General features: G+C 48.0%; 1 protein-coding gene across 2 annotated transcripts; it reads right to left on the reverse strand.

Annotated features, from left to right (window-relative positions):
- Nucleotides 1–4331: 4331 nt before the first annotated feature.
- Nucleotides 4332–20583, reverse strand: LOC109772922 (oxysterol-binding protein-related protein 1D). 2 transcript variants are annotated; one of them, XM_045228624.2, is made up of 8 exons: nt 20048–20583; nt 19370–19726; nt 18551–18635; nt 17758–18203; nt 9658–9681; nt 7301–7609; nt 5432–5776; nt 4332–4756 (listed from the first exon to the last, which is right to left on the reverse strand). In XM_045228624.2, exons 1-8 carry the CDS (start codon nt 20429–20431, stop codon nt 4598–4600), a joined length of 2109 nt encoding a protein of 702 aa, XP_045084559.1. In that variant the 5' UTR covers nt 20432–20583; the 3' UTR covers nt 4332–4597. The 2 variants fall into 2 exon arrangements, with proteins under 2 accessions (XP_045084559.1, XP_020187214.1); XM_020331625.4 differs by having other exon boundaries at nt 9569–9724; nt 20048–20582.
- Nucleotides 20584–27968: the final 7385 nt, after the last annotated feature.

The raw sequence follows: 27968 nt of genomic DNA on the forward strand, positions 1-27968 counted from the left end.
ATTATAAATAGCAACTTGGTTCTCATCATAATTAATTGAAACCTCTTCCAAAATAGGGGATTCCTCACTAAATAAAGTCATGACCTCTCCAAATCCACTTTCATAAATAGGAGGCATGCAATCATCATAATAAATTTTCTCATCAAAACTTGGGGGACTAAAAATATCATCTTCATAAAACATAGCATGCCCAAGCTTATGGCTATGCATATCATTAGCATCATAGATATTCAAAGAATTCATACCAACAACATTGCAATCAGGCTAATCATTCAAAAAAAAATTTGTCAAACATCTTATAGAATTCTTCTTCTATCAATTGAGCACAGTTTTCCTTTCCATCATTTTCATGAAAGACATTATAAAGATGGAAAATATGATGCAACCTCAATTCCATTCTTTTGTAGTTTTCTTTTACAAACCAAACTAGTGATAAAACAAGAAACTAAAAGATTCAATTGCAAGATCTAAAGATATACCTTCAAGCACTCACCTCCCCGGCGACGGTGCCAGAAAAGAGCTTGATGTCTACTACACAACTTGTTCTTGTAGACTCGTGTTGGGCCTCCAACACAGAGTTTTGTAGGACAGTAGCAATTTTCCCTCAAGTGGATGACCTAAGGTTTATCAATCCATGGGAGGCGTAGGATGAAGATGGTCTCTCTCAATCAACCCTGCAACCAAATAACAAAAGGTCTCTTGTGTCCCCAACACACCAAATACAATGGTAAATGAGTTAAATGCAATGGAGGTCCTAAAAGTTTTTTCAGGGTGTCACTTTGGTCCAAAATGCACATTTAGGTCCTAATTCTTTAGTAAGTGGTTCACCCGAGGTCCGTTCTTCATGAGCGCTCGCTGACCTACCCGCGTGGCGCGTTGACCCATGGCACGTCGACCGAGGGCCCAACCACCAGGCAAGAAAAATACACCAGAGGTCCTAAAAGTTTCTAGGAGTGTCACTTTAGTCCTACTTCTTTTAGAATGCACGTCTATGTCCTAATTCTATAGTAAATGGTTCAGTCGAGGTCCTTTTCTGCACAATCTTTCGCTGACCTGCTTGCTGACGCGTTGACCCATGCCACCTCAACTAGAGGCCACTTTTTTACAGAAAGCCCCTTGTAAACCCCCCTCTCAACATTCCCCTTCCCTATCGAATCTCTCTCTCTCTCTCTCGTGCCCGCACCGTCACCATAGCTGGGGCAGCGAACTCCTCGGCAGGGAAGCTGGTGACGAAGAGGAGTGTTGCAGCATCGCCGGTGCCGCTGCTTCCTCCACAAGCTCCTACCGCCTAACCTCACATCAGAGAGAGTGATTTCGAAAACTTAATGAAACAATGCAAATCGAACGAAATCAATGCCCATCTGCTAGTGACCCTAAGTTGACGTGGCATGGGTCAACGCGCAACCAAGCAGGTCAGCGAACAATCGTTCATAAAAGGACCTGGGTGAACCACTTACTATAGAATTAGGACCTAAACATATATTTTGAAAGAAGTAGGACTGAAGTGACACTGCCCAGAAACTTTTAGGACCTCCAATGTATTTTTCTCGTCAGACGGTTGGGCCCTCTGTTGACGTGGCATGGGTCAATGTGCCACGCGGGCAGGTTAGCGAGCGCTTGTGAAAAAAGGACCTCAGGTGAACCATTTACTAAAGTATTAGGATATAAAGGTGCATTTTGGAAGAATTGGGACTAAAGTAACACCCCGATGAAACTTTTAGGACCTCCAGTGCATTTAACTCAACTAAATTGTATGGGTGCACTAGTTCGGCGAAGAGATGGTGATACAAGTGTGATATGGATAGTAGATATTGATTTTTGTAATAGGAACAATAAAAACAGCAAGGTAGCAATTGACAAAACGGAGCACAAATGGTATTGCAATGCTTGAAAATGAGGCCTAGGGTCCGTACTTTCGCTAGTGCAATATGTCAACAATGCTAATATAATTGGATCATATAACCATCCCTCAACGTGCGATGAAGAATCACCCCAACGTTCCTATCTAGCGAAGAACATAAGAAGAAATTGTTTGTAGGGTAAGAAACCACCTCAAAGCTATTCTTTCCATTCAATCTATTCTAGAGTTCGTACTAAAATAACACCAAGCTATTCTTTCCGATCGATCTAACCAAGAGTTCGTACTAAAATAACACCATATGATACACATCAACCAACTCTAATGTCACCTAGATACTCCAATGTCACTGCGAGTATCCGTGAGTTGATTATACGATATGCATCAAACAATTTCAGATTCATAATACTCAATCCAACTGAAAGAACTTCAAAGAGTGCACCAAGATTTCAACCGGAGAAACAAAGACAAGAACGTGCATCAACCCCTATGCATAGATTACCCCAATGTCACCTCGTGAATCCACGAGTTGAGTGCCAAAACATATATCAAGTGAATCAATATGATACCACATTGTCACCACGGGTATTCATAGTAATACATACATAAAGTGTTCTCAAATCCATAAAAGTATTCAATCCGATAAAAACGAAATCTCAAAGGGAAAACTCAATTCACAACAAGATAGAGAGGGGAAAACACCATATAATCCAACTATATCAACAAAGCCCGCGATACATCAAGATCGTGACATCTCAAGAACACGAGAGAGAGAGAGAGAGAGAGAGAGAGAGATTAAACACATAGCTACTGGTACAAACCCTCGGCCCCGAGGGTGGACTACTCCCTCCTCATCATGATGGCCGTCGGGATGATGAAGATGGCCACCGGTGATGATTTCCCCCTCCGGCAGGGTGCCGGAACGGGGTCTAGATTAGTTTTTTGTGGCTACAGAGGCTTGCGGCGGCGGAACTTCTGATCTATCGACTCCCCTAGGGTTTTTGGAATATTTGGGAATTTATAGGGCGAAGAGGCGGTGCGGGAGGCCATCGAGGTGGGCACAACCCACCAGGGCGCGCCTGGGCCCCCAAGCGCGCCCAGGTGGGTTGTGCCCCCCTCGGGGCACCCCCTCTGGTACTTCTTTGGCCCAAGTTGTGTCTTCTGATCCATAAAAGTTCTCCAAAAAAATTCGCTGCGTTTAGACTCCGTTTGGTATTGATTTTCTGCGATGTAAAAAACAAGCAAAAAATAGCAACGGCATTGGGCACTATGTCAATCGGTTAGTCCCAAAAATGATATAAAGTTGCTATAAAATGATTGTAAAACATTCAAGAATGATAATATAACAGCATGAATACTTCATAAATTATAGATACGTTGGAGACGTATCAGATGTCGGTCGTCCGATGACTGGGGCTTGTCGGACGTCCGAAGGTCGGCGGTCGTCCAGGCGCTGTAGAGTTGGCAGCATCCGTCCTTCTGGTCCGTTTGGTGTGGACGCATCGGACGTCCGAGTGCGCTCGGTCGTCCGGGCGCTGTAGAGTGTCGGACGTCCGGTGGCTTCCGGTCGTCCGGCCGCTGTAAACTCTGCAGCTCCGTCTTCTTCCGTCTTCGCTTCCATGCTTCACTCGCGGATGGTGTAGGTGTTCCTTGACGCTTGCACTCCTCGTCATCCTTGAAGCTCCGGCAATACCTATGCATGCACACGAGAGGAATGTCCAGTAGTATACCATCCTCGAAGGGATCAAGTGAGCACGTGTAAAGAAGATGATTCACCTTTATGTATATAAAGTAGATGTCGTACGTCACTTGCCAAACGGATTCTTGACGTGCTGATGTCCGTAGGATGCTCCGCGTCACATCATCTTGTGCTGATTCCAGCGCCCCCGATGTGTGGTAGCTGAAGATTGTACTGACGATCCTCGCATGCGGAGTAACAACGGCGGCAATTCATTGATTTCTAAAGTGGCGACGAGGCGTCCAATCTCCTTGTCAGATGAGGCGGCTCCTACGGCAGACATGGAGCGCCTGCGGCGGGGGCGTTCAATCTCCTTGTTAGATGAGGTGGCTCCTGCGGCAGAGACATGGAGCGCCGGCAACGGCGTGCGTGGAGAGGCATGGGCGGAGGCCAGAAGAGGAGGGTGCTGGCGAGGGGGCCAGGAGGAGGAGGGATATCACGGACCCATTGCGGTTCAATTGGCAAACCGTGGCAGAACATTTACCGTGCGCCGTTCGATGGGGGAGGCAGACCACAAAGTAATATTGACTCTCAGATTTTGTTACTTGGATCAGATCGAAGGATCCTGGTTAACCTTTGTTACTTGGATCAGATCGAAGGATCCTGGTTAACCTGTGTACACTTTGTGGGGTGGTTTTAGGAAGTTTGCTCTTTTAATAATAGTAGAGATGATTGTAGTTTCCCGCAAAAAAAAGTATGATTCCAGAATTCACAAAACTGCTAGACAAGCATCCAAAGTGAAAAAAGGGATCAAATTGTTCCAAAATAAGTATATTTCAGCCGAGCCCGTAATTTAATTTTGCATGCATTAAACCTACCTACTTAACTGCATTCCTACTAACACAATCTCATCAAGTATTTACCAGTACATTCTGGCTACGTGAAACCTCCAGTAAATTGGCATATATTCACATTTTCATTTTGTGCCAGTCAATGTTCCGTGTAAAGGAAATGTGGACACCACTACCATAAAAGAAAGAGGCGGAGGGTTATAGCTGCGACTACCCGGTCAATGCACTGCTCTGGCCGAATATATGGGGGATCCCGTCCCAGTTTCCTTTTTCCCTCGCTTCCCAGTATCCCCCAAGATAGCAGTAGCTGTCGTCCTCGTCCTTCCTGAACCACCTTGGTTGCCAGCCTTTCTCTTGTAACCTTCGAGCCTGTAAATATAAGCCATTACAAGTGGCACCAGCAGGAGTGAAGCCCAGCCAAAAAATGAGCCTGGTGATAAACACAAGTAATATGCTGCCAAATAGCATAAGCACCAAAGTTATGATTTCTTCCTCATTATGAATATGAATGTTTAAAATTCTCAACCTGTCAGAATCTTGTCATCTTTGCAAATCAAACTAGAATAAAATTTAATAAACTGGGTCTCGATTGCTAGTTGCTACAACCAATTGAAAGAACTCCTGGGAAGTTTCCTTTCCAATGTGTAAGGAAGAACGCTTAGGAAATTACAATCATATTTCACTAATTCAGATATTGAGCTTTACAAACAGTGTGCCAGCATCAGATCCACGGAACAATTAGAAGATACTTCTTCATTCATGAGACTAATGAGTGCAAATTACACACGACAGATGAGATTCCAAACCCATGGTTTCTGAATTACTCCCTCCGCCCGAAAATAAGTGACTCAAGTTTGTACTAACTTTGTACTAAAGTTAGTACAAAGTTGAGTCACTTATTTTGGGACGGAGGGAGTATAATATTAGCCACGGTACTTGGTCGGCCAATGTGACGATCTCAGCTCCTATAAATGATGCTATGATAAAAAGAAACAAGAAAACACATTGATAAAAGATTAAATCAAACATATAATACTGGAATACCTGCCGCTGAAGTTGTTCAAGTCTGAGTTTCTCCGAATTTGCCTTTTCGTATTCACCATTTTCCAGATGTCTCTGATCAGGCCTCAGGCGAGAATCAGTAGGAGGCAACATCGTCAACATGTGAGGTGGCAATTCATTTAAAGAAATTGCAAATGGAGAAAGGTTATATCGGGTTTGATTCAAAGACTTGTCTCTCTCCCACAAAAGAACTGCTTCTGACATTGGGTCGTACCACTTGGGTTTAGCGCTTGGATCCCCAAGCACATAATACATAGCTTCATCCCATTTTCCAATTAACATAGCGACTTTCTCTCCAGTCCTATTATCTTGTACAAATCCTTGCACCTGTGTGATTGATCCAAATTATTTAAGATGTTGACCCTATGTGTGCCCAAATATATTTAGACTGCAAATAAATTACTGACGACCAATAGCAAATGCATAGCTAAAGTTGAGACACTTATTTTGGGACGGAGGGGGTACATTGCAGTGACCATGTCGCCCTTTAAGGACGTCAGCCACAGTTCTCTACGGAGGCCAGTTCTTTTGGCCGATTCTCCCAGAATCTTGAGAATCAGACCCCCCCCCCCCCCCCCCCCCAGATTCTCCAAGAATCTTGAACTCGTATTTTTGTCGACAATCCTAGCTAGTTAGACTACTCCTACTGTCCTATACAACAACAGAATGCATCAGAACACGACAAGGGGGTTGTTCAGACCAAGGGACCCTTCCAAGAGAAGGAACAAAATCGTAGTGCCTATATTGATGTTTTAAAAGATGCATTATCTTAGAATTACTACCTCTGTCCCATAATGTAAGACGTTAAATCATAGTGCCTATATTGATGTTTTAAAAGATGCATTATCTTAGAATTACTACCTCCGTCCCATAATGTAAGACGTTTATGGGACGTCTTACATTATGGGACGGAGGTAGTAATTCTAATTTTAATCAATTACTACTTTTAATGTAAATTATTGTTTAGCCTAGTAGGCATTTGCTAAAAACAGAAGTTTATTACATTTCAATACAACAACAAAGCCTTTAGTCTCAAACAAGTTGGGGTAGGCTAGAGCTGAAACCCATAAGATCTCAAAACCAACTCATGGTTCTGGCATGTGGATAGCTAAACTTCCACGCACCCCTGTCAATTTGTAGGTATGTTTTGAAATGTCCCCATGGCAAATTGTAGATAATATTTTTTTTATGTATTGTACCATGGCAAATTTATTGATCATACCATGGCAAATTTCTTTTTGTATGTAGCATGTCAATTTCATGTTACATATAAGCTGAATTTTTCGTTGTGTTACGGCATTTTTCATGTTACATATAGGTGACATTTTCATGTTACAAAGAGGTGGTAATTCTATCTCTGTTTTTATATATACATCCATGCATTTTTTTCTACTGTCATGGTAATTCTATCTCTGTTTTTATATATACATCCATGCATTTTTTTCTCTCATGTCTAAATTATACATTTTTTTGGCAATTCCTGTATCATAATTTTTCGATTTTTTGTTGACGGCATTTTTTTGCAAAAAGCAGTTAATTGGGCTAGCCAGTTTTGTCCCACGCGCTTTGCTTTATTTCTGGGTCACAGGTCACGCGAACCAGCGCTTGGAGCGAACGCCCAAAGGAACTAGGGGGGGTTCGCTCGATGGAACCTCTCGTGGGGGACGATCGTTCGCTCCAGGATCCCTCCTGAGCTGACGCCCCCCCCCCCCCCCCCCCCTCCTCCTCCTTATTGTGGTCTAAATAAAAGAGTCTATGGCCAAACAGACATTTATGAGCAAGCATCTGACTAGACGGGTATCTATTTTATGCTTGATATAAATTCATTTTGTACTGAAATTACAGATTTACCTGGTGTGGGTTCCGATCAATAATTGACAGTTCTTTGAATTTAAGCTTGCAAGAGTAGCGACTACTTCCCTTGATGTGCATTGTGCCATAGTGGTCACAATAAATTTTCCCTATAATGATATTGTATATGGAAGTAGTAACTTTACTCCACTGGAATTTCTCCCCATCATCAAATTGAAGGGTTAGAACGCCTATTGGATCAAGCTGAATGGATCGACCCCAGAACTTGCCTCTCAGATTCGAATCACCCCAGAATTTCCAACCTCGACCATCACAGTGGCATGCAACAACCACGGGGTGGTGACTGACCTGAAATAATCAAATTTAAAATAAGAACATATTTTTAATCAGCCGAGCGAGCACTTCACAAGACACAAAAAGATCATACTTACATAAAGTTGCGTGGTAATAAGAAAAATAATGTCATGAACTAGGAATTGCTCTATTCGGAAATAACTCATAATCTCTTCAAATAATGACTTTTTGGAGATCCCTAAGAGAGTGTTGAAGAGACTAGACTATAATTGTTCTTGGCTTCTTGCTTCTTTTGGCAATCTGATCAGCATAAAAGAAAATATTGTTTAGCACGTTGTGAGATTATGTGTACTCCTGAGGACCAGGGCGGCCTCGGTATTCAAGATTTGGAGGTTATTGGATATTCAAGCTGTGAATAGAGGGTGGAGATTGACAATCATTGTCGTAAAATAAATATTTGTGGCAAAAACCACTCAGTTCGGTTAAAGACAAGCCAACAGACTCGCATTTTTGGAAGGGCCTTATGAGGTTGAAGGACGCTTTTTTACAAGTTGGTTCACTCGGTATGAAAAATGGGGAATCGCCTAGGTTTTGGGAGGATAAACAGATCGGCATATGCCCTTTTCAGTTATGTACCCGAGATTATTAAACATTGTCTGACATAAGGATGCCATGGTAGCCGCTGTTCTCCGGGTGGCTGTCAGACCGACCAAGGTCTGAAGAACAAGATTCAGACAACTCTCACTCAAATCACAAAACTTAGCAAATTTGGAGCTTAATTGCGGGAATATAGGCCAAGTTAAGATACACCTAAGGGCCAGCCAGGAACACTGGTGGCTAGGGTTTACCCCAATACAGGGAGAATGATCCCGATGTCTCCAGATACTTGGCTTTACTTACAAATGAGATAAGAACGAAGAAAAAGTAAAACAGAGTAGTTGCCTACTGTAGCCTTTGCTGTAAAGTAACAGCGACGCCTCGGAGTCTTGTAGCCGTCCGATGCCGGATCAACGTCGACTGCTTCATCGTTACACGCGAAGCGGTACCGAGGAAGGAGGGGCGTAGGATGGTAGATGGACAGCTTGCTTGACTTCACGCGCTCGATAGACGATTCAAACTTAACTGACCAAGAACATGGCTGTCAAATTCTTCAGAGAAGTGTTGGCTGGGTCCTGACAGTGGCGAATCCACTGGTTGATTTCCACCGACCCTCATTGGATAGCATTTAAATGACTGGAATGAGATTGTCCTCAAAGTAGCAGAGGTTCAACTAACTCAGGGGCAAGATCTGTTTAAGTGGGATCTTCATACCACATGAGCTTTTTCTGTACACTCCATGTATAGGCCTTAATGTTAAGTGGGTCAGATTTAGATCAAAACAGTTATGGCGTGTGAAACTGCTTCTAAAGGTCAGAATTCCTGTGGTTTTAATGCACGAGGGTAGTCCTTACAAAGGACAATCGAATAAGTGTAAGTGGCAGGGGGGACACGTGGTTTAGCTTTTGCTGTGAACAGGAAACTATCCAAAATCTCTTTTTATTGTACCCCTGTCCATGGCTAGTTCTTTGGTGATATTCCAATCCTTCAGATCTCTCTTTACGGACTCCTTCCAATTTGGCTATGCAGGAATGATGTTGACAAAAAGAAATTTCACTCATGTATGCAGGTGCTACTCTGGTGTACCAGTTGGTTGTGGTCATGGGCATTGTTACAAAAGAAGCAATACAAGGAATCCATGAAGCTTGGCGCCAAGTGGCTCGAACGGATTAACAGGGAGTCTATATCCCGGTTTGGATGGTGTGCCAGTGCTAGGCTTCTTAGTTTTGGAGTAGTCTTGGATGCCATATTACTATCGTCTGGTGTTGGTTGATCTTGTTGTTTTGGTATCTTCCTTTTTCTGTTGAGATTGTTGTTTCATGATTATGTAACAAATAATGTAAGAAGTCTGGTTGGATGCATCGATGAGACCAGGGGTAATAATAACTTCAATTATCTAAGAAACAACTACACAACCTTCTCAGAGAAAAAGCGAAGTCCTTTATCTGGATAATCAGCTTCATATGTTTCACCAAGTAGAGGATTGAAGGGTTTGCATTGCCGACCTTCAGTTGAAGCATAGCTTGATACTGCAAAAGCCGCAACAAGAAGTGTCCTCATCAAGCTGTCACCCTGTATTGTATTTCACCAAGAATTTATTCATTGCAAAATACAAATGATGAGTCTCCAGTGCAAAGTAACCTTAGTGCAAAAGGTTAAACTGTTAAAAAGGCATTGTAAACAAGATTGAATAGTGTCTTCCTTCAGTAACCGGAAATATTAAAATAAAATACGGTATACAAGTAAAATAGTAAAATATTATCAAGAAGTACTAAAATTAAATATTTACTAGAAAACCTCGGTCAGTTATAGATGACATATGGAAATCACATATTTTCCAAGGACAAAAGGAAAGGATTGACAGGAAAGCCCCAACTTAAGCAAATACTCCAGAATTTAGAATGAACCGCTGGAGATTATACACTATTGGTCCATCAATTCTTCATAGCAAACTCAATTTAGACTCCGAAAAGAATTGATGGATGTAATTGTTAAGAGTTATAATATAGGCCATGTACCCCTTTGTATTTATCCCGTTATATAAGGGGTTTCCTGCATATGTTCCACACCTGTACATGTATATATATCGGCCTATGGCCTCATGGGAATACAAGTTGCTTATTCCTAACATGGTATTAGAGCCCTAGGGTTTTCTTTTCGCACGCCGCAACTCGTGCTCGATCCGCTCCAATCCGCTGCCCCGGCCTGAAGCGCTGCTCCTTCTGGACGTTCAACACGCGGTGGGCGCTGCTCCGGTCTCACGCCTGCTCGTCGCTCAACACACGCCGGGCGCTGCTCGTGGACTCCCTCCCCCGACCGATCTTCTGCCTGCTGCCCCAGATCGACTCGCTGCCCACCCCGCCCCAACTGACGCCGCCGCCACCGGGCCGCTCGCACTCCGCCCCAACTGACGCCACTGCCACCGGGCCGCTCGTACTCCGCCCCAACTGACGCCGCCGCCACCGGGCCGCTCGCACTCCGCCCCAACCTGCCCCGCCGCAACCGGCGCCGTCGCCCCCGCAGTGCCCCTACTGGCGCCGTCGAGACAGCCGCCAGCGCCGGTCTCCTGCGTGCTAGTGGAGACTCAGAACCAGCCGCCAGACCCGGCGCGTCTTAGTCTTCTGCCTGCCGTCCGGTGCTCGTGGTCTTCCGCCTGTCGTCCGGTGCTCTGCTGATTTCAGGTCTCTCCTAAAAAAAAATTGTCTGCTGCATCGGGCTATGTTGATGTCCCTCGCTGTCCGGTGATCTTCGATGGTACTAACTACACCGAGTTCGCTGGCTTCATGCGCATTCACATGCGTGGCATCCGTCTCTGGGGTGTTCTTTCTGGCGAGGTCTGCTGTCCGCCACGTCCGGTTCCTCCGGTGGCCCCTACTCCGCCGACTCCACTGGTTCTTCCTACGGATGCTAATCAGGCCGCTAAGGATGCGGCTAAGATTGCTGATGAGGCTGTTGATCGTGCCTATGATGAGAGGGTTTTGGCTTATGAGGAGGCTCTTCAGACGTATCATGGTGCCTTGTCTGTTTACACCCAGTGGCTTGATGATGATGCTCGTGCTGCAGCTGTTCTCACTGCTAGTGTTTTGCCTCAGTTTGCTTCTGAGTTTCTGGGTCTTCCTACTGTCTTCCAGATGTGGACCTGTCTTCGTCAGCGCTATGAGCCCTCTGGTGATGCCTTATACCTTTCTGTGGTTCGTCAGGAGCATGCTCTTCAGCAGGGTGACTCTACTGTTGATGACTTTTATGCACAGAGTTCTGCTATCTGGCGCCAGCTTGATTCTCTCCGCAGTGTTGGTTGTCGTACTTGCCCCTGCTGCCAGGCTGTCCAGGCCGATTTGGAGTTTCATCGCGTCTACGAGTTCCTGTCTCGGCTCCGTAAGGAGTTTGAGCCCCGGCGTGCTCAGTTGTTTGCTCGTGGCCGTATTTCTCTCATGGAGGCGCTTTCAGAGATTCGTGCTGAGGAGACTCGCCTACGTGGTGCTGGTTTGCTGGAGGTTCCCTCTGTGCTTGCTACTCGGGCTTCTTCCACTCCACCTGCGGCACCGCCCCATTCTCGCTCGAGTGCTCCGCCGCTCTTGCCCACTCCTTCTGGAGGCTCATGTCGCCCTCGTCCACACTGTGACTACTGCAACAATGATGGTCATATTGAGTCCCAGTGCTACACAAAGCGGAAACACCTACGCAAGGCGCGCTCATCCTCCTCAGGGACTTCGTCATCTCCCTCGCCAGGTTCAGCCATTGCTTTGACTGAGCAGGATATTCTGAGACTTAAGCGTCTGCTCGCGGCTTCAGGTTCTTCCTCGACGGGTACTGCTGGTTCTGTGACTGATGCTTCCCGCACTGAGCACCTGCCCTCTACACAGTCAGGTACATCCCCATGGGTTCTGGACTCTGGAGCTTCTTTTCATATGTCTTCTCATTCTTCCGCTTTGTCCTCTCTTCGATCGCTGGCTTCTCCTGTTCATGTCTTAACTGCTGATGGTACTCCTTTCTGTTGCTAGTAGAGGCCATCTTTCCACTCCTTATTCTGTTCCTGATGTTGCTCATGTTCCTCGCCTTACCATGAATCTGTTTTCTGCTGGTCAACTTACTGATTCTGGTTGTCGTGTCATCCTTGATGTTGACTCTTGTTCTGTCCAGGATCGTCGCACGCACACTCTGGTTGGGGCTGGCCCTCGCCGCCGTGATTCTCAGGGTCTTTGGGAGTTGGACTGGCTTCATGTTCCTTCCGCTGCCACCACCATCACCAGTTCCTCCGCTTCTGTCGCCACCGTTACTGGTTCCTTCAAGCAGTGGCATCATCAACTTGGTCATCTGTGTGGTTCTCGGTTGTCGTCTTTAGTTCGTCGAGGTCTTCTGGGGTCTGTCTCAGGAGATGTCTCTTTAGAGTGTCAGGGTTGTCGTCTTGGCAAGCAGATTCAGTTACCATATTCACATAGTGAGTCAATGTCTAAGCATCCTTTCGATTTAGTTCATTCTGATGTATGGGGTCCGGCTCCTTTCGCTTCCAAAGGTGGTCATAAATACTATATTATTTTCATAGATGATTTCTCTCGTTACATATGGCTTTATTTCATGACTTCTCGTAGTGAGGTGTTGTCTATTTATAAGCGTTTTGCTGCCATGGTTCATACTCAGTTCTCTTCACCCATTCGTGTTTTTCATGCTGACTCCGCTGGCGAGTATATCTCTAAGATGTTGCGTGGTGTTCTTGTTGGGCAAGGAACTCTCTCTCAATTCTCTTGTCCTGGTGCTCATGCTCAGAATGGTGTGGCTGAGCGAAAGCATCGACATCTTCTTGAGACGGCTCGTGCATTGATGATTGCTGCCTCTCTCCCGCCTCATTTTTGGGCTGAGGCCGTCTCCACCCCCACCTATCTTATCAATATACAGCCTTCCGCTGCTCTACAGGGTGGTGTTCCTTTCGAGCGTCTTTTTGATCGTTCTCCCGATTATTCGATGCTTCGCTTGTTTGGTTGTGTCTGCTATCGCACCAAACTGACCGCTCAGTCTGTTGAGTGTGTCTTCTTAGGCTACAGTGATGAGCATAAGGGCTATCGTTGTTGGGATCCTATCGGTCGTCGGATGCGTATCTCTCGAGACGTGACTTTTGATGAGTCTCGTCCTTTCTACCCACGCCCATCTTCCTGGTCTTTTTCAGTGGAGAATATCTCTTTCCTCACTTTTCCTGACTCACCTATCACCCCCGTCACGCCTGTGCCTATTCGTTCCCCTCCCTCTGCTTCTCCACCCCTCGTCGAGACGTCGCCACCATCTTCCCCGGTCTCCTCCCCTAGCATGTCACTGGATTCTACACCTTCATCTCCGGTGACTTCTTCGTCGCCAACCCCCGATTCTACCTTGGCGATTCCTCCTTCTCTTATTCCGTCTTCGCCTCAGCATTACACTCGTCGTTCACGACCTGTGGATGCTTCCTTGGATGAGTCGTCCTCTTCCTCTCAGCCTACTTATGGCTTGCGTTCTCGTCCTCGTCCGCCTATTGATCGCTTTGGATTTCCCACCGCTGGTGCTGCTGTTCTTGAGCCGACTTCTTACCGTCAGGCTGTTGTTCATCCTGAATGGCAGTTTGCGATGGCAGAGGAGATTGCTGCTCTTGAACGCACTGGTACCTGGGATCTTGTTTCTCTTCCTCCCGGCGTCCGTCCCATCACTTGTAAGTGGGTCTACAAGGTTAAGACTCGCTCCGATGGTTCTCTTGAGCGTCACAAAGCTCGTCTCGTGGCTCGTGGTTTTCAGCAGGAGCATGGTCGTGATTATGACGAGACTTTTGCTCCTGTGGCCCATATGACCACTATTCGTACACTTCTTGCCGTGGCCTCTGCACGCCACTGGTCTATATCTCAGCTTGATGTTAAGAATGCCTTTCTTAATGGTGAGCTGCGTGAGGAGGTGTACATGCAGCCACCACCTGGGTATTTTGTTCCTGATGGCATGGTATGTCGTCTTCGTCGCTCTTTCTATGGCCTTAAGCAAGCCCCTCGCGCCTGGTTTGAGCGTTTTGCCTCTGTGGTCACTACTGCTGGTTTTTCAGCAAGTGCTCATGATCCAGCATTGTTTATTCACCTTTCTCCTCGTGGTCGGACTCTTCTTCTTCTCTATGTTGATGACATGATCATCACTGGGGATGACCCCGAGTATATTGCCTTTGTAAAGGCCCGTCTTAGTGAGCAGTTTCTTATGTCTGATCTTGGACCTCTTCACTACTTTCTTGGGATTGAAGTCTCTTCTAACCCTGATGGCTTTTTTATATCCCAGGGAAAGTATATCCAGGATCTTCTTGCTCGTGCTGCTCTTACTGACGAGCGCATTGTTGAGACTCCCATGGAGCTCAATGTTCACCTCCGTGCTACTGATGGTGATCCTCTCCCTGACCCGACGCGTTATCGTCATCTCGTTGGTAGTCTTGTCTATCTAGCTGTCACTCGTCCGGACATCTCTTATCCGGTTCATATTCTGAGTCAGTTTGTCTCTGCTCCCACATCGGTTCACTATAGTCATCTCCTTCGTGTTCTCCGATATCTTCGGGGCACGATCTCTCACCGTCTATTCTTTCCTAGCTCCAGTTCTTTACAGCTTCAGGCCTATTCGGATGCTACGTGGGCTAGTGATCCTTCTGATCGCCGTTCCCTTTCTGCTTACTGTGTTTTTCTTGGCGGTTCTCTCATTGCCTGGAAGACGAAGAAACAGATTGCAGTTTCCCGTTCGAGTGCTGAGGCTGAGTTGCGAGCCATGGCTCTTTTGACGGCAGAGGTGACTTGGTTACTTCAGGATTTTGGTGTTTCTGTCACTACACCGACTCTGCTCTTATCTGACAGTACAGGTGCTATTAGCATTGCGCGCGATCCTGTGAAGCATGAGCTCACCAAGCATATTGGTGTTGATGCTTTCTATGTGCGTGCTGGTGTGCAGGATCAGGTTATTGCTCTTCAGTATGTGCCTTCCGAGTTACAGTTGGCGGATTTCCTGACGAAGGCCCAGACTAGAGCACAACATGGCTTTTATCTCTCCAAACTCAGTGTTGTTCATCCACCATAAGTTTGAGGGGGGTGTTAGAGTTATAATATAAGTCATGTACCCCTTTGTATTTATCCCGTTGTATAAGGGGTTTCCTACATATGTTCCACACCTGTACATGTATATATATCGGCCTATGGCCTCATGGGAATACAAGTTGCTTATTCCTAACAATAACACTTCTCCCCGCCTGCACAAACAGCTCGTCCTCGAGCTGTAAGGTGGGGAAGCGCTTGCTGAACTCCTCGAGGTGATCAACCAGCGTCAAACACCTTCGCGACAGCTGGGGCGGCAAGGTCGGCGGCGACGGCGTCCTCCGGAATGTAGTCTGCAACCTCCAGGTAGAAGAGTCGCGGGCAGGCGTGGCCGGGCGTGTAGGGCTCGTCGCAGTTGAAGCACAATCCTTGGCGGCGACGCTCGAGTAGCTTGGCCGAGGTGAGCCGGCGGAATGGGCGCGCCACGGTCGCGGCGAGGGGTGCCGCGGAAGCCTGAACTGGCCGACCCGGAGCGGGATATGGCTAGGGTAGCGACCCGGTGGCCCGGGACGGTGACTCCTGCTGGACGGCCATCGCGCGGCGCTCGAACGCGCGGGCGTAGTACATGGCCGTCTGGATATCTTGGGGTCCCTGAAGCTCCACGTCCACGCGGATGTGATCCGGAAGTCCACCGACAAAGAGGTCGGCCTGCTGCTGCGCCGTCACGCCCGACGCGTGGCATGCCAGGGCCTGGAAACGGTCGGCGAAGTCCTGAACCGTGGAGGTGAAGGGAAGGCGGCCTAGCTCCGCCAGGCGGCTCCCGCGGATCGGGGGCCCAAAACGAAGGAGGCAGAGCTCGCGGAAGCGCTCCCAAGGGGGCATGCTGCCCTCGTCCTGCTCGAGGGCGTAGTACCAGGTCTGGGCTGCACCGCAGAGGTGGTAGGATGCCAGCCAAGTGCGCTCCGACGCGAGCGTGCGCTGTCCACGGAAAAACTGCTCACACTGGTTGAGCCACTTAAGCGGGTCCTCCGTGCCGTCATAAGTGGCGAAGTCGATCTTGGCGAACCGTGGCGGCGTCTGGGTCGGCGCGCCATGGCCGACCGGCTCGGCGGTGCGAAGCAGTGATGATGACGGCGCCCGGTCAACGGTGGGGAGACCGTCATAGGCCCCCGCGGAGCCGGACGAGGCCCCAGACTGCAGCGTGGGTACCGGTGGGTCCCCGGCCTCCGTGTAAACTAGCGGTGGCGACGTCCCGGTTAGCCAGGCCGGGATCTGGGACGGTGACGACGGAAACCAGACCTGCTGGATCGGGAGGCCGCCCGGTGTGGACTGGCCTAGTCCGGAGCTGGGCGGCGACGGTGGGAGCTGGACCGGCGCGGGCGGTGCGGTTGCGCGGCTGGGGCCGGCGCGGGCCACTGCGGCCACTGCGGCGCTGGGGCGGGCGTGGATGGCGCCGCTAGAACCGGCGCGGGCCACGACGGCCAGGACGGCACTGGGGCGGGCGGCGGCTGGACCGACGGATCGCCGCGGGTACCGAGTACCAGGGCAGGTGCAGCAGCGGCGGAGGTGGCCCGCTGGGGTGCCCCGCCTGGAACGGCGGCGGCGGTGGCCCGCCCATTGCAGACGCGCCCTGGGACGGCCACGGCAGCGCGGGGTGGCCGTAGGCGGTGGTAGTCGCAGCCAGCGAAGGTGCGGGCGGCCCGGCCAGGTACAGATGGATGCCCTGGACGGCCGTCACGAGATCCCGCAAGATGCTGGTGACTTCTTCCGGCGTGAAAACGGCGGTTGTCGGCGCAGCGGAGGTGACCGAGGCCGGCGGCGTGGGGGAACCGGCGGTGGTGACGGTGACCGGGGCCGGCGGCAGTGGGGAACCAGCGGTGGTCAGCGGTGCGGTGGTGATGATTGGCAGCGGCGGCATTGGCGTTGACGAAGACATGATCGAGCCCGAGTCTCTGGATACCAAATTGGTAGAAACTAGGGTTCTACCCGGTCTAGGGCGTAGCCTGTAGGGGAAGGAGGGAGGAGGTCGGAGGAGATTGCGCGGCGGCCGGCGGCGTGGCGCCATCCTTGCGACGGGAGCAGCGGCGGCGAAGGCAGGAGGCGGCTAGGGTTTAGGTCTCCCGGCTCCCTAAGGGAAGCCGAGCAAATTATGATTGCTTCTTGCTTGATTAGATTGATACATCTCTCCTTATATAGAGAGGTTTACTTGACTCCTAAGCAAACGATCCTAATACGATAAGATAATTGGGCTAAGCCCCTAATTAAGATACTTGGGCCATAACCCACTGGGCTAAGCCCCTATGCCGGTCATAACATAAACTCCATTGCTTGCGGCATTCAAGTCCCAAAGAGACTTTTATGTACAATTCCCCAAGTGTCTTGCAATACAACGAGAAATGATGCGCTAACCATAAAACTACAGTCAAATTATCTATCAATATTTAACAAAGGAATATAAACCTGAAAGCTTCGAAAATGGAATGTACGAGCAAATACTTAATGAGCATATAGGGGGATATCTTATACTGAGATGAAAACAGAACTGTTTTGCATCAATGAGCTATACAGAGAGTTGGAGTGGATTATCAACTATACCTGCTTTCCCCACTGTAATGCATTGTCAACCAAGTAAGAGTACTCCAGATCCTCAAAACATTTTTGCAAAGAAGACAAAGGCTCATTGAAATAAACAGGGAGACAAACACCGGAGAGATCTTTCCCTATATTTTCTTTAATTATTGACCATAATCCTATTGGTTTCTCTTTCTCCTTTGGCTCAGGTAACTTATCTCGACGCTCAACAATGGGATATTTGGTAAACTTGGCAGTATACGATCTGGAGTCTCCAATAGATTCTAATGCATTGCAGCCATTTGTCACAAGTTCCCTCCTTCGAGAAGCACTTCGTAGAGATTCTACAGACAAAAAATCTCTTGTATCAAAGTATGTCACTTCGTCTTCAGATTCAGCATCTGCAACTTGACTTGCAGTGTCCGGATCAGATTCGCTTGCACTCCCGCCTGATAGAACTGAATAAAAATCTGCACATTCAACAATGCAGTACAGAATTAACTGGAAGCGTAGGGGACAGCACTACATAAATTTAGCACTCGAATAAGATTAGAATGTGCCGCTTGCCAACAGAGAATATCATGTTTCAATACTAACGTGAAGACTAGTAATATGAACAAGCTGCTAAAAGTGTAAGAAGATTATATCTCTAAAGCAGTATGAATGCATAAGGTGTACTAGCTATAATATGCAGTGCAGGTGGGTGGTAGGATGACTCAACTTGTTAGGACTGAAAGGATAGAATGCCAGGTTAGAAAGACAAAGAAAAAGTGGGATCACAAGCAAGATATGGTAGGATGAAGATGAAACTACTGACCACTGTATCTGCCATTAACATAGCCATGTGCTTCCCTCTCTTTAGTTTCATGCACAACCGTTCTCTCCAGCTCAACTTTCTCTGTCTACCAAAAGAACTGAACCATCTTAGTCCTTCAGATTATGTTTAAAAAAGTTGTCATTTCAGACTGAAAAAAAAAACGCAAGTTACAGAACAGAAGAATTTTATGGCAGCTAGCAACAATGTACAGCTTATATAATTGAAGTGTGCTCTATGGATCTACCACTAATCCATACTTACATAACACGGGCAGTTATTTTAGTTTCGGCCATAAATGATGTCATATGCTGTCAATTGTCAACCTTTGTCCAAATATATGAATAAAAATCAATTAACCACGCCTGGTTCTCAAATGAATGAAAAAAAATTAAATGAATCTCACACTTATCACAGGATTTTATAACCATCGACAGTTTATACCCCAATGTTCACCAAAATGTCTCAGGCTTACACACAAACATTACATGCACAAAATGTCCATGCATACAGAGTATTATCCTGTCTCAAGAAAAGTAGAAATGCTCGTCTGCAAGGTTACAATTATGCAACAATCAGAATGAAACTAGTGGTGGTGATGGTATACAAGAAGCAATTAAGACAAAAAGGAAATGAAAATCCCAGCTAGTATTCAGTTCATCACTAATATGTGATGTGAAGAACCAAATGCTACTGTGTGCTAAAATAATAAAATACCTTTAATATTACCAGGATTCTGGAAAGTGCATTATGTAAGTATGGTAAACGCAATAAAAAGTACAGAACATTGTCAAGTAAACAAAACTAGAAATAGAAAGTTACCTCAAGCTGACGGAGCCGGTCTACTAAAACAGAGTGCTGCTGCTGCTGAGACTTTATCTGATTGTGCAGTTCCAGCAGCTCAGTCATCATAATAGACTCGCATTCATTGACCACTGTTTCATTCAGTCCCTCATGTAGCAGACGCATCCTCAGCTTCTCAGTGGACAGCATAATATCAGCGACAGGAGCAAAATCATTGGTCATTAGCGACCTCGGAAACCGATCCTTCGCCACCAACAAAGCCTCTAGCCATGCATTCCTGTCCTCCTCAGTTTCACACCTCAAGTGTAATGTCTTAGTTCCACTGAATATATACAACCTCTTATCATCCGACCTGCTTGCACGGATAGACGAAACCTGAACACCAGAGCAGGAAATTTTTTACTGTTAAGCAATGCTGGTCTTGTTCTTCCCTCTAGCATTCTGTCAAAACATTCGGATAACCCCATAATAATGGTAAATTTCAGCACTAAACTAAATTCTTTGCAAACAAAATCATTGATAGCCGTAAACACATCTAGCCCAGTAATAAGAATACAATATTCCTTCGGCCAATCATTACCCGAGCAATGGTACTTCAACAATCTAACTGGTACTTCAACAATCTAACTTCCTAATGGCGCAACCCCAGGTGTGAACAAACCCAATCTAGCGCTGCCAAACACAAGTGTAACGTACCTTGAGGTGTATATCCCCGAAGGGCTTCCACTGCTTCCCAGCAGCTGCAGCGTCCTCCCGCGCCCGCCGTAGCGCGTCACCCTCCCCGATCACCCTTGCCGCCGCTGTCGAAGCCGACGATTCACCGCTTTCCCCTCCGCCGTCGCGGAGCTTGTAGTAGGAGAGGACCCCGTCCTCGAGCACGAACCACCTCGACCGCCACCCCTTCCCGTAGTTCACCCACTTGTGCAGCACCCCCGAAACGACAGGGGGCGTGGTCTGAGGCGGAGCCGCCTCTGGCGTTGCAGATAGTGTCGCGGCTGCGACACTGCGAGGTTGGTGGTGGTGGTGGTGGTCCGCGGCGTAGTCGACCGATACGGGCGCGATGCAGCAAAGCGGATTCATGGGGTAGACAGACCCAGCCGCCGCGGTGTGGTGGATCGGTCGCTCAGGAGGATCTTCTGCCGGCGGCTAGGGTTTGCGAGGCCATGGAAACCGTAGTTGCATTCCCGCGAGAGTGGGAGTGGTACTAGCCAGTAGCCAGCGGTGGTGGTGGACTGTAGTAACGATGTGAAGTGCTGTTTTGATGGCGAAGGTGACCGCGGTAATGTGACATGTTTTCCAAACTAGAAACAAAATCACATTGTTTATTTATATATAATACGTAGGAAAAAAGTTACAGAAATGCTAAAAATCGACATCAGATTTTTAGGCATGGCAACTCAAACGTTTATCATGGCAACTTATATCGACGCGAGGATGGTAAATTTGGTTGACGATCACGGCAATTTCCTAGAAAAAATATAAATTGAAACGGATTTGTCATCCTCGCCAACTAAATTTGCCACCCTCAGCAAACATAATTTGCTATGAAAAAGGTTGATTTGCCATACCTAAAAATCTATCGTTCGCCGGATGTCTGGATCCAAAAACTATTTGCCAAACATTCCAAATCTTGTGATAAATCGAACCCGCGATGCGTCTGGTTGTGGCTTGGTTAAGCCTTCAGCTCTAGTAGTTGGTTGTTGGATCAAAGACAATCCAACCATTTGGGTGTTAAAACTAAGGCAGATGATCTTCCTATTAGGTTAGGTCTTAATTTTATGTATCAAACTGAAAGGTGATGGTGAAACCGGGGCCTAGTTTTTTATATATGCAAGAGTTTGGTGTGGTTATGAATTACAAAATGGCAAAGTTCATAGATGTTTTATTCATGGCTGTTGGTGTCGTTGAATGAAGATTGATAGGTTTCTATGGTGTTCCAACATGGGATTATCGATCTCTATCTTGGAAATACTTGCATGAGCTCCATGAGAAAGGAACACACCCCTGGGTGGTATACGGAGATTTTAAGAGATTATGTTTTCTTCGGAAAAGGAGGGAGGCAACGCTCAGCCGAACGAGATGATACAAGCTTTCCGAGAATGTCTAGCTGATTGTGGTCTAGAAGAGCTTGGCTATAAGGAAGACTATTTCACGTGGAGACGGGAAGAAATCCGAGAAAGATTGGAAAGGGTTATGGCTAACTCGGCATGGATGGAAAACTTCCCACGATATATTGTTACTAATGTCGAGCATGTGCATTCAGATCACAGACCGATGATTTTGGACACGGAGTATGATGAAGGAGTGCGCTTTACCAGTACTGTTGGTGTTCGCCACTTCGAGGCACGTTGGTTAGAGGAGGAAATTATTAATGAAGTGGTTAAATCTGCCTGGGATTGAGCAAAAGCGACGGGGATTAGTCCTTTACTCGCCGATCGGACCAAGGCAGTTCATGGAGATCTTCAAGAATGGGACCATGATATACCCAAAAGCCCGATGTATTAAAAAGTTGAGGAGAGAACTTGAGAGGATTTGGGCTGGACCAAACTCGAGAGAAGCTCGAGAAAGACAGAGAGGTTCAGTTGTTATTGGAGAACTTACTGGACCAGGAAGAAATATATTGGATCCAAAGAGGTAGCGCTAACTCGTTACTACACGAAGACCATAATACCTCTTATTTTCACAATGCAGCAACAACCAGAAAGAAGAGAAACCAGATAAATAAATTGTTGGATGATACATGTGTTTGGCATGAAGTTGCGGATCAGCTTAAATCTCATGTGACTGGTTATATTTTCTAATATTTTCACATATGAGGGTTTTAGATCCAGTGGTTCTATCTCACATTCAAAAATGTGTAACTCGTGAGATGAATGAAGCTCTATGAAAACCCTATTAGGCCGATGAGGTCCAGAAGGCACTTTTGATATTAGGGACCTCAAGGCACCAAATACTGATGGGTTACACTATATCTTCTATAAACGGTTCTGGCCAATGTTAGGTGATGATTTGACTGCAAAAGTTCTTGTTGCTCTTAACTCCAGAAGCATTCCTGAAGGGTGGAATGACATCACTATTGTTATGATCCCTAAGGTTAAAGCTCCTGAGAAGGTTGCATAGTTCAGGCCAATTAGCTTATGTAATGTGGTCTACAAGGTAATCTCAAATGCTTGATGCCTATCTTAAGCTTATTCTACCGGATGTTAATTAGTCCTACATAGAGTGCCTTTTGCCGTGGGGCCTATTACAGATAATGTGTTAGTTGCATATGAAAGCTTCCATACTGTGAAAATTAAACGTGTGGGTAAAGAGGGCTTCTATGTAGTTAAGTTGGATATGCATAAAGCCTATGATGGAGTGGAATGGGTATTTCTGGTAAATATTTTGTTAAAGTTGGGCTTTCATGCCAATTGGTTGGACATGGTCATGCAATGCGTGACTTCTATGCAATATCGCATCCCCCTAAATTCTGAAGTAACGGGGAGCTTTAAACCAACCAGAGGGCTTTAATAGGTTGATCCACTATCACCGTACTTGTTTCTTTTTATGCACTGAAGGTCTCATGGCTCTATTGAATCATGCTGAAGAAACAAGTTTGTTGGAAGGAGTCAGAGTTGCAGAGAGGCACCCACTGTTACAAACTTGCTATTCGTAGATGACTCTCTGATTCTCATGAAGGAAAATTCAAATAATGTTAATGCTTTGATAAATATATGGGCACAAAACTGTGAAGCCTCGGGTTACATGATGAGTGTTGACAAATCTAGTATTTTTCTCAGCCCATGCACGAATGTTGAGGTGAGGGTGCAAGTTTGCAACATCCTACATTGTGACGCCCCCGGTTTGACCGTACACTAATCATGCACGCAAATGTGTACGATCAAGATCAGGGACTCACGTGAAGATATCACAACACAACTCTAAAACATAAATAAGTCATACAAGCATCATAATACAAGCCAGGGGCCTCGAGGGCTCGAATACAAGTGCTCGATCACAGACGAGTCAGCGGAAGCAACAATATTTGAGTACAGACATAAGTTAAACAAGTTTGCCTTAAGAAGGCTAGCACAAACTGGGATACAGATCGAACGAGGCGCAGGCCTCCTGCCTGGGATCCTCCTAACTACTCCTGGTCGTCGTCAGCGGGCTGCACGTAGTAGGCACCTCCAGTGTCGTAGGTGTCGTCGTCGACGGTGGCGTCTGGCTCCTGGACTCCAGCATCTGGTTGCGACAACCAGATAGAAAGGAAAGGGGGAAAAGAGGGAGAGAAGCAACCGTGAGTACTCATCCAAAGTACTCGCAAGCAAGGAGCTACACTACATATGCATGGGTATATGTGTAAAGGGGCATATCAGTGGACTGAACTGCAGAATGCCAGAATAAAAGGGGGATAGCTAGTCCTGTCGAAGACTACGCTTCTGGCCATCTCCATCTTGCAGCATGTAGAAGAGAGTAGATTGAAGTCCTCCAAGTAGCATCGCATAGCAATAGTCCTACCCGGCGATCCCCTCCTCGTCGCCCTGTTAGAGAGCGATCACCGGGTTGTATCTGGCACTTGGAAGGGTGTATTTTATTCAGTATCCGGTTCTAGTTGTCATAAGGTCAAGGTACAACTCCGGGTCGTCCTTTTACCGAGGGACACGGCTATTCGAATAGATAAACTTCCCTGCAGGGGTGCACCACATAACCCAACACGCTCGATCCCATTTGGCCAGGCACACTTTTCTGGGTCATGCCCGGCCTCGGAACATCAACACGTCGCAGCCCCACCTAAGCACAACAGAGAGGTCAGCACGCCGGTCTAACCCTATGCGCGCAGGGGTCTGGGCCCATCGCCCTATGCACACCTGCACGTTGCGTACGCGGCCGGAAGCAGACCTAGCCTAGTGGCGTTCCAGTCCAATCCGGCGTGCGCCACTCAGTCGCTGACGTCACGAAGGCTTCGGCTGATACCACGACGCCGGGATACCCATAACTACTCCCGCGTAGATGGTTAGTGCGTATAGACCAAATGGCCAGACTCAGATCAAATACCAAGAACTCGTTAAGCGTGTTAAGTCGAAGTAACCGCGGACGCCGTCCAGGGCCAGGCCCACCTCTCACCTAGGCGGTCTCAACCTGCCCTGTCGCTCCGCCACAAAGATCCACTTGCGGGTACTCCTACGAGCCGACACGACTTTATTTACCACATGTGTCATGTATAGAGTATATAAGTATATACCCGTGATCACCGCCCAGGTGATCACGGCCCGATAGTATAGCACAGCAGACGGACAAGAATGTAGGGCCACTGATGGAAAACTAGCATCCTATACTAAGCATGTAGGATTGCAGGTAAAGGTAACAACAGTAGAAACAAGGACAGGCTATGCATCAGGATAGGATAACGGAAAGCAGTAACATGCTACACTACTCTAATGCAAGCAGTATAGAGAAGAATAGGCGATATCTGGTGATCAAGGGGGGGGCTTGCCTGGTTGCTCTGGCAAGTAGGAGGGGTCGTCAACTCCGTAGTCGAACTGGGCAGCAGCAGCGTCGGTCTCGTAGTCTACCGGAGAGAAGAGGGGGGAAGAAACAGTAAATACAATGCAAACATAAGCATGACGATGCGTGACATGACAATGAGCGGTACTAGGTGTGCCCTAACGCGGCAGTAGGTGGTACCGGCGAAGGGGGGGGGACATCCGGGAAAGTATTCCCGATGTTTCGCAATTTCGGACAGACGGACCGGAGGGGGAAAGTTGCGAGTTCGATAGGTTAGGGATGTGTGGTGGACGAACGGGCTGCGTATCCGGATTCGTCTCGTCGTTTTGAGCAACTTTCATGTACAAAGTATTTCCATCCGAGTTACGGATTAGAAGATATGATTTTCTAAAGATTTAATCATTTTCTGGAATTATTTAATTTAACAGAAAAGGAATATGACGTCAGCATGACGTAATGATGACCTCAGCAGTCAACAGAGAGGCTGACCAGGTCAAACTGACCAGTGGGTCCTACCTGTCATAGACAATGGACTAACAGAAGATTAAACTAACTAAATTTAGATTAGTTAACTACTGGACCCCACCTGTCATTGTCTAATCAACTAAACTAATTAGTTTTAATTACAGGATTAAGCGATGGGGCCCGCACGTCAGTGGTTGGGGCCTGCCCAGTCAACTGGGACACACGGGGCCCACTGGCAGTGGCTCTGGGGTGGCCCCAGGCCAGCCACGTCGGCGGCCGGCGCCGGAGCGACTCCGGCGACCAAAACAGAGGCGGCCCCTCGCCGGAGTTGGCCGAAATCGCGCTACGGGGCTCGGGGAGGAGCGGGGCTAGGCTCATTCGAAGGCCCGCGCCGTGGCGCATTGAATGGAGGTGGTGGCTTGGTCGGAGGAGGGCCGCAGCGTCGCCGGCGACGAGCGGGGCGGACGCCGGGGCTCGGGTGAGTTTGATGGCGAGGCTGCGGGGCATGGTTCATCGCGGGGCTGGGCGCGTTCGAACGCAGAGACGAAGCCGCGTCGAACGGTAGCGACACCGTGGCCGGAGAGGCTGTGTAGCGACGGCGACGAGTGGCGCGGCGGACTCCGGCGTTCGGCCGCGAGAGGGAACGGCGGTGCCACGCGTTAATGGGCAAACGGGAGGGCTAGTCGGGCCCTACTCGACGCGGCGAGTTCAATGGCAACACGCCCGTGTCCATTGGGTCACCGAAGACTCGTCGGCGACGAGCTCCGCGGCGCTGCGTTCGGGCGCTTCGGCGGCAACTAGCTAGGGCGCACGAGAGAGAGAGGAGGAAGCAGGGGCTCATCGAGCGGCGCACACGGTGGCCCTTGGGGGTTTAGTAGCTGCAGGGGCGCGACCGGAGTTGGTGAAGAGCGGCGGCGGAGCTTGTCGGAGCAGAGGAGGAAGACGCCGACGTCGGGGTGGCGTTACGGTGGCTCCGGTCTCCAACGGGCTGCACCAGTCGAAGCAGCGGGCGACGGAGGCCCTTGGAGACACCGTGGGGCGGCGAGGTGGGCACGGTGGTCGTGGCTAGGCCGGAGGCATGGCGGCGGTGGCGTTCGGATGCGAAGGGGAAAGAGAGGGCGAGGTGGATCCGAGGGAGGAGGGAGAGGCGCAGGAACCGAGGACGAGAGTGGGGGCGAGTGGGAGGCGTGATCGAGGAGGCGGGGCGTGGCGGCCTTATCCTCCCCCGTCGCCGGCGAGGGGGTGCGGCGGGGACGTGCCCCTGTTCCGACCCCGGTCGGGGGAACAGGGAAGGGGAGGGAGCGACCGAGCGAGGTGGGCCAGGCCGGCTGGATGGGCCGGCCGGTGGTGAGTTGGGCCGTCTGGTCCAATAGAGGGGGGGTTTCTTTTGTTTTAATTTTCACTTTTTCCTTTTATTTATTTTCTTTTCTGTTTTAATTCAATTTAAATTATTTAGGCATTTTATAAAAATATGTTTTCTTTACTATAATTACCCTTGTAATATTCGGCACCCACCGAACATTTTGTTTCAATTTTGAAAAACTTTTATTGTTAATATTAATTTGAATTTGAATTTGAATTTTGAAACGGTTTGACCTAACGGTAGATTAGCAACAGTAACTGTGGTGACGTGGCACCATTAGCGTGGGATTACTGTAGCTTGATTATCCGGGCGTTACAAAACTCCTCCACTACAAGAAATCTCGTCCCGAGATTTAGGAGGTAGAAGGAAACAGTGCGGGGTATTCATCACGCAGGCGATCCTCGCGTTCCCAAGTGGCTTCATCCTCAGAATGGTGCGACTACTGGACTTTGAGGAACTTGATCGCCTTCTGACGTGTGCGGCGTTCAGCTTGGTCGAGAATGTGGACCGGATGCTCCTTATAGGAGAGGTCCTGCTGCAATTCGAGCACTTCATGATCCACTGCTTGGATTGGGTCCTTGAAGCAACGGCGGAGCTGTGACACATGGAACACATCGTGAACCTGAGAAAGGTTCGGCGGAAGCTCCAGTTGGTATGCCACTTTTCCACGCCTTTCCAGAATAGTGAATGGGCCAATATAGCGAGGAGCTAGTTTGCCCTTGATTCCAAAGCGGTGAGCACCCTTCATAGGTGTGACTCGAAGATAAGCCTTTTCGCCAGGTTGATAGACCATGTCTTTATGATGACGGTCATACTGACTCTTCTGACGTGACTGAGCAGTCTTGAGATTCTCACGAATAATGCGGACTTGTTCTTCGGCATCTTGGATAATATCCGGACCAAAGAGTGGACGTTCCCCGGTTTCTGACCAGTTCAGAGGGGTTCGACACTTTCGTCCATATAACACTTCGAAGGGGGCCATCTTCAGACTAGCTTGATAGCTATTATTATAAGAGAACTCAGCATACGGGAGAGATTCCTCCCATTTCTTGCCGAAGGAAATAACACAAGCTCGAAGCATGTCTTCGAGAACTTGGTTGACGCGTTCAACTTGCCCTTGCGACTGAGGATGAAACGCAGTACTGAATGACAGATGAGTTCCCATAGCTTCTTGGAAACTTGCCCAGAATCTTGAAGTGAATAAGCTGCCACGGTCTAAACTGATAACCAAGGGAATACCGTGGAGTGAAACAATCCTGGACATATAGAGCGTTGCCAGCTGGCTAGCAGTGATCGTTTCTT

The sequence above is a fragment of the Aegilops tauschii genome, chromosome 5 (genome assembly GCF_002575655.3).
Source record: "Aegilops tauschii subsp. strangulata cultivar AL8/78 chromosome 5, Aet v6.0, whole genome shotgun sequence".
NCBI lineage: Eukaryota > Viridiplantae > Streptophyta > Magnoliopsida > Poales > Poaceae > Aegilops > Aegilops tauschii.

Bases quoted from the DNA above. Each gene is read 5' to 3' on its own strand.
- LOC109772922 (XM_020331625.4), bottom strand. From the start codon at position 20,431: ATGAATCCGCTTTGCTGCATCGCGCCCGTATCGGTCGACTACGCCGCG. The intron at 9,725-17,757 runs GTATAGTTGATA...AATACAATACAG, and splicing joins CATTACAGTGGGGAAAGCAG to GGTGACAGCTTGATGAGGAC. The intron at 4,757-5,431 runs GTATTCCAGTAT...TTATATTTACAG, and splicing joins TTGAACAACTTCAGCGGCAG to GCTCGAAGGTTACAAGAGAA.